General features: G+C 39.6%; 1 protein-coding gene across 1 annotated transcript; it reads right to left on the reverse strand.

Moving 5' to 3' along the window:
- On the reverse strand, positions 1–5,630 carry ren (renin). The gene is made up of 9 exons (XM_006796400.3): positions 5,303–5,630; positions 4,748–4,895; positions 4,294–4,417; positions 3,981–4,099; positions 3,674–3,870; positions 1,239–1,361; positions 990–1,131; positions 795–893; positions 1–447 (listed from the first exon to the last, which is right to left on the reverse strand). Exons 1-9 carry the CDS (start codon positions 5,524–5,526, stop codon positions 286–288), a joined length of 1,338 nt encoding a protein of 445 aa, XP_006796463.3. The 5' UTR covers positions 5,527–5,630; the 3' UTR covers positions 1–285.
- Positions 5,631–7,143: the final 1,513 nt, after the last annotated feature.

A 7,143-nucleotide genomic window follows, 5' to 3' on the forward strand; every position in this document is an offset into this window, starting at 1 on the left:
TCACACAGAAAGAAACATTGTATTTGTTGGTGAATGCATATTCAGAAGGGGTTTAGTGCAACTGGTTCCCAAATATAGAAAAGGAATGCATGCATGCATGCAAGAAATGTGAGGATGACATTCCTTAATATGCATCCCTTACAATTTCTTTAATACGACTTATTCAGGTCATGTGTTCACGTAAAAACCAAGCAAGGGAAGACCCGGACTAAAATTAAAAACATCAGGAGATAGCAACGAAAACAACAAGAAAACAGAAGAATGTTGTGAATATTTAAATTCCTGTCAGACTGCTGTGGCAAACCCTATCCGATTATTGCGGCGATCAAACTCTGTGTAGTAGCGTGCAATGAAGTTGGCTCCCAAAATCCATATGGGACCTGTAGGGGGCGGCACATCCAAGCCCCTGAAGGTGACGGTGCAGACTTCCCCTTCGATCTGTGATTGCTGGAGCCACAAAGAACAGATGTATTATAACACAATAACACACAAAACAAAGTGCTAGAAGTAAATGTCTACTATCAAAATTGTACTCAAAAGTATTATCTGCATAAAGGGATTACTGGTGTGGTCCCTAATTTTCATATTTTATAAGCCTAATATTACAATTTACAACAGCAGAATTAAAATACACGTAGTGCTGTAAAAATTTATTTAAAAAAATAGAAATACTTCACTAAATTGCAAGTACCACAACAGTGTACTTGGCTGTAGTACTTGGGTAAATGAACTGATTTACGTTTGAACAATGCATGCCTATGTTAATACAGTTCAGCATCCATCAACACTCTCACCCATAATATATAATCCTCCTGTGTAAGCAAGTATTCCTGGCCACCGAGGTGGAACGTGACACTGGGTAGCGTCTTCACAGTATCACAGTTGACTTTGTACTGACAAACAACATAGAGTAATAGTTGGTGACAACTCATGAATTTCTGCAAACATGCTTTTTTGTGGGAAACTGTGTTGCGTGTGTAAAAGCTTACTCCACTTTCATCCAGCTGTGCTCCGATGGTTTTCATCAGCACGGACACAGAGGAGGCCGGGCCTGTGATGTAGGAGGAGCCCGTGTCAATCACAGCTGTGCAGCCCTCTGCGCAAAACATCATCTCCCTCCCCACAGAAACACTGAAGGAATGAAAGAGGAGGTAGAAATGAAAACACATGTACTTTCTGAATGGCTGCACCTTCGTACTCATGAAAACACATTACATGATAGCAAATAAAGATCATACCCTTTCATGGTAAGTTCCCATTTGCCTGTCTGTCTGGTGTTCATATAATTAAAACTTCCAGTGTAGTAGTTTGGATCTGTTCCACCGAGGACAAGCTCTCCGCCTGGGGAGCGTTTTGGGTCCCTGAAAATGATAAACAAAACACCCTTAAAGCTGTGCATTTTCTCTTTGACAGTAGAAATTGTAATTTTGCTGGTTCACACAGGTTGCTGAGCTATATCACATATTAAAAGTACAGTACTGTGCAAAAGACTTGAGCCACCCCACATTTCTTTATATTTTGTTTCCAAGGAGTCAGACTTTCTTGTAGCTTTTGAAATTGGTATTGAGCAATATTGTTCCAGGATTTCTGAAGATCTTTCAACATTTTTCTTTGGACATGTGCTTCTTTCTCACTCACTTTCAGTCCAGTGCTTCAGTCCAGGTGAATGTTTTTTTGTGTTGCTTTTTTATTTGTTTGTTTTTTTAAGCCATTTAACACTGACCTATAAATCATTCAAGCACACAAATGGCATCTAACTCAAGGGATGAACCCACATAACCGACAACTCAGAACAAAGAACACACCCAAATCACAATCAAATCTTTGGGCATGTTATTAAGCGTCTTGCAAAAGCACAGTTTGTTCCCATTTCATTATCTGTGAAAAATGTCAGAGACAGAATGGTCTGACAGGCATAAAGTAGTATTTTTTTTCAGCAACAAGGTGATTCTCAAAGAGCTAGTAGCCAAAAACCTGGAATATCTCAGCGTATTGTGTTGTGTGTCCATAAAAAATGTGAGAAAACTGAACAAGTAGAGGACAGAAGAAAAAGTGCCACACCTAAAAAACAAAACAAAACCATTAACAAAAACAAGCATAAAGAAGAAAACATCTATAGCAGATAAGCAGGATCTGAAAGTCATGTTGTTAAGAAAAAATACACCAAGGACCGGTCACAGGATCTGACAGATGGATCTGAACCTTCATCTGACCCATCTAACGTTCCCGGAAACCTCATCAGAAATTGTGTTATTGCACAGCTGTCAAGAAAGGGAACACAGAGAAAAGACTGAGGTATGCTGTACTAACATCTGGAAATTAATTAGCAATGGCTTTATTTTTCAGCATCACACTGATCCCAAGCACACCGCTATTGCAGAAAAATCACATTTTGACCAAAAATGGAGCCACGGTAGCCAACATCCAAAGAAGAGTGTAACAAACCATGGCAGACCTGATGACATTTCCATGCTTCTCAGCATACTTTACTTTATTACTTATCACACGGTTGCTGTTCTAACACTTCCCGGCTGCAGCTTCCCAGCTGCCAGCCACATGTACACAACAACAATAACTACCGACAACAAGCACAGCTTTTTATGCCGGCAAGGCGTGATTGTAGATGCCGTGCAGGTTAGTTCATCTCACCTGCACGGCATCACAGGCCATGCCCCACCACAAAGAGCGCTAAATATTGTTCAAGAAGCCGGAAAAACTATTTCTGAAGACTACTTAGAGAAATCCTGCCTAAGAGAGTTTAGGCTGTTTTAACAAAGACAAGTGATACCAGTATTAACTTTCAAACTCACTGGTTTTCACATGTCTTACATTACAATTAAACGCTGCAAATATTTACCACTTTCCTGGCAAAATGTAGAGTGATGAGGAGTGGCTCAAGATTTTTGCAAACTTCTGTAAGTAAAAACAAAAAATCCCATTCCCTCTGCCAGTAAATAATGATCGGTTACAACTTAATCTCAAAGGCACCTCAATTTTTAATATGTTTATTTGAGTTACACCTACTTCTTAAATCTTACATAAAAAATGCAAAAGAGGCAAATTTCATGAGTAAAACATGGGTTAATGCATGTTTCATGAGACATCCAACACATATAAAACACAAAACATTTATTATATCTTTTCACTATTTCATTTCATATGGGACGTTCTTTTAGCTTAAATTGATTCTTTCGTATGGCGCTTCCCACAGTAAAAGAAAACATCATGATATTTTTTCAACTGGTTTATTCTGGATATAACCAAGTATAATAAATGACAAAGAACTATGAGAAAATACACATAAATTTTTTTCTCTATTTTCTCACAACACCCTTGTGTCTCACCCAGATCCAAATCCATCTCGTATGATCTTCTTCTAGTTTGGGTTTTTCTACTAATTCTAACTTTTTCAGCTCAACAAGCAGAAATTGAAAAAACGTGATCCTAAAATCTAACAGATGTTCTGACGAGACATCATTTATAGTTATAGTGTTTTTCTCTCTGATTGATCAATTCAACATTTGGCAGCAAGTTCATTTTTTCACTGCAGCATAAATATCATTGACAGCCTGATACATTTTCTTCAGCATCTAAATTATTGTGATTATTATTTTTTCCTCGTGCAAAAGCCTTTCATATAAAATGTCAGTTCAGTTGATTTACTTATACTCACCTGCTGTAGTAGATGGAGAAAACGTCTTCTTTGAGGACGTGTTGAGACATGATACGATCGAACACTGGGGTTATGCCATCAATGGCCGCGTTGGGGTATCCCATCCCCAGCACTCCATCAAACTTGGCAAAGATGAAGGGCATGGCAGACAGAGCCGTGGCTTCAGCAAACACTTGCACTACTGGGATGCCACCAACCTGCAGCAATAAAACACTGCTAATCAAAAGTTTAAAGTGTAGTGTGCAAGAGGAAGTTTAAAAAAGAAACAAAACCCATTTAATTTGTAGGTTTCAGACTTGAAACTCACCACAACCACATCCTCGCTCAGGAATCCCCTGACATTTCCAGAGGCATACTGGATGGAAAATCCTGTTCCATTCTCAATGTAAGTCCAGGATTTGGAAGCATCATACCTGTTGTGAGTAACTGAAAGTTGAAAAAGTTTTTAAGTCCAACAGCGAATGTTTACCTGGGAAGTTTTAATGAACAATGTTCCCTAAAATATTGCATCTTTTTTTTTATTTGGCCAGTGAGCATAAGCTAATGTTGGCATATTGTCATCTTCTAACTTCATTAAGTTCACTAAGTTCAGAAAAAAATGTTTGAATATGTACACTTACAACAGGCAGTGGAGAACGGTGAGCAGCTTTGCGAGGGCACCCACAGGTTGGCGGAGCCTGTGTCAAACACCACATTGAACATCTGGGCTGGAGAGCCAATACTGATTTCTCCAAAGTACTGCGTCTATTGGAAGTGGAAAAATGTCCCACGTCATTGTTGATTGAATAGTTTTTCAAAAGTTTTCCCATATGTTAAATGTCACTTTTAAGGCCAATGACAGAGAAACGTGGAAAGTCTGACTCATAAAAAGAGGCTAATTCAAAGAGAAGTCCATCTGCTGTTGTCGTGAAGACATCTCAATGCTCATCCAAGAGCAGGGACGAAACCTTTAATCATAAAGTCTGTTTCTATGTTCAGAACTGAAATAGCAAACACTGGTGGTTTCAGTGCTATATTTTCTATCACACGTATCATCTGTAGCTCTAATCAATGGATCATATTAAGGTTTCTCACATCCAAATAGTTGGTTAGCGGCGTGGGAACAGTTCCGTTGTTGGTGTGAGCTATGCTCTTCTGGGCCTGCTCAGTCATCACCTGCTCTACAGAAACTCCCAGCTCCTGCAGAGTCTCTCTGATAGATGGCATCTTTTTCAGGGTAATTCTGAAACCAGAGCGGGAAAGAGGAAACATTCTGAATGAATGCAAAGAGGAAACTCGATAGCTAAGGTCATGTTAAAGAGGTACATGGAGTTTATTTTCTGTGCTATGTATCTATTACATATGTCTGGTGATAATCTCAGTATGAACCTTTAACAAAGTACAGACCACTTTGCTCTCAGCACCTAGCCAATCAGATGAACAAAAACACATGTGAACCCAAATGCTGAAATCATTAGCTTTTGTAACGAATCAATAAAACACATTTGTTTTCATGTCCTTATATAATTTATGGTTTACTGTCACTACGTTTCTCCAGAATGTTATCTATAATGCTAGTGCAGAAATCCAGCGAGTTACATCCTTTAAGCAAATAAGGTAGGCATGTAAATGATTCTTTTTTTTTTTTACCTTCTCAAAGCATGGCTCGTGGTCACTGTCAGTGATAGAGCAACCAAATATATCCACTGATTTATCAGTAGTGCCATGGCGACTTCTCGGATGGCAGGAGGAAAATCCAGGGCACTGATGTCGGTTCTGTATATAAAAATTGGTTTTCCTGGTTTTGTGAAAGCTGGCTCTTCTTCTCTCTCTCTCTCGCTCTCTCCGATGTCGTGCACCTCAACTCTTTTCATACCATGCCCTCTTTTAAGTGCTCTCACCCATGGGCCTGGCTCTGGTTGGGAGCTTTCCTGGAGGTGACCACTGGAAAACAAGCCCTTCGTCCCTCCCCCCACCTTGCACTCTACCCCTCTGCCTTGATCACACAACCTCTTCTGTGATAAACAGGTCCCAGTGAAAGATGTGAACTCTGACCCCTTAAAAAAACACGACAGAAAGCAGGGGTGAAGAGGTCTGCAGATTGGTGACGTAGGTAACCTGGAGACCCTGTGTGAAGGGCTGTGAGAAAATTTGAAGCAACCAAATGATGCTTTGAGTTGTCAGGATAGATTAGCTTGTTTACTAAAGTCACGTTAAATCCAGATCTCGCTGTGCACTTTTACATTATTTCTCTAATCTGCTGATGATTTCATCTAATTAGATCAGGGGTGTAAAATTAGTTTTAGATCATTTGTAGCCAGCCCAGTGTGATCTAAAGCAGGCCGGACCAGAAAATCTAATCTGTAATAACCCTCATAAACACCCACAAATGGTTCCCTTACGCTTTGGATTAAAGAAGTGCATTTTTGAAAAATGTTCACATTTATTGAACCAACCATTTACATAGGTCATAGGTGATGTCTTTGTCAAAACACATGACAGTCAAGACAAAATTGAGAAATTGAGCACCTGTGTAACTCAGTGAGTGAGCAGGTACTGATATGCCACGTGGCCCAAAAGTAGTGGCCTGTCTGACCCATGGCTTTTTGCTGCATGTCTTCCTCTCTCTCTCTGCTTTTCTGTTTGTCTCTACTGTCACTATCTAATAAAGGCAAATGCTAAAAAAACTATATTAAAAAAAAGTTCTCTGCAATTTTCTGGCTTGCCAAAGGGTCATACATCACGTATGACCCTTTGGCAAGCCAGCTGTGTCAACATTAGATGGGGTTTTGTTCTTGAAAATAACAAAAACAATGATAATAATAATGATAAAAAAAAAATAAGATTAATTTTTATTAACCAAATGTTCCGATTAAAATCCAGTACGACTTCAGTTTTTAATCAAAGGTCTTGTTGTAGTTTTTAATATGTCTGCATTTGACACACCTTTGAATTTCTTCTATGTGAAACAGTCAGGTTTTACACATCTGCGGTCTTCTTCTGACGTAAATTCAGAGAAGGGAAGGACAATGCATATCTGTAAGTTCAGTTCAAGGTCTTAGAGAGTGCTGGCAGGAGACAGAGCCCATGCTGAGTCCATTACACAATCCAAGCGATTGGCAGCGTACTGTGTTTTCTTATTGTACCCTTTGCTGCTCTGCTTAGACTCAACAAGACTAAACACCTAGTAATTTGTGGTAGTGCTTACTGGGTTTTACCACAGGGAGCATTCCCACGGTATCTTGCCTGTCACAGCTATGTGGTGAGTTGGTACTGTACTGACCACCAAGTCAAGCCAGGAGATATGTGGAGGTCCATGTCAAGCGCAAGCTCAGACAACCATAACAGAGGCCAGAGGTCAGCGGCTGAGATACTCCCTGTTGACAGATCTTCCAGGGAATGATGCCATGTTTTCATACAGATTATAGAGGCAGAGATGATTTACAGCAGAGTTATATTGCACTATGTTCGCTTAATAAACACTGGAAGAT

Source organism: Neolamprologus brichardi, chromosome 20 (assembly GCF_056152115.1).
Source record: "Neolamprologus brichardi isolate AB-2024 chromosome 20, ASM5615211v1, whole genome shotgun sequence".
NCBI classification, from domain to species: Eukaryota; Metazoa; Chordata; class Actinopteri; order Cichliformes; family Cichlidae; genus Neolamprologus; species Neolamprologus brichardi.

Excerpts from the sequence above, each read along its gene's own strand:
- ren (XM_006796400.3), bottom strand. The coding sequence starts at position 5,526 with ATGAAAAGAGTTGAGGTGCACGACATCGGAGAGAGCGAGAGAGAGAGA. Across the intron at positions 4,418-4,747 it reads CGCTAACCAACTATTTGGAT|ACGCAGTACTTTGGAGAAAT; the intron begins GTGAGAAACCTT and ends CACTTCCAATAG. Across the intron at positions 1,132-1,238 it reads TGGGAACTTACCATGAAAGG|TGTTTCTGTGGGGAGGGAGA; the intron begins GTATGATCTTTA and ends TCATTCCTTCAG.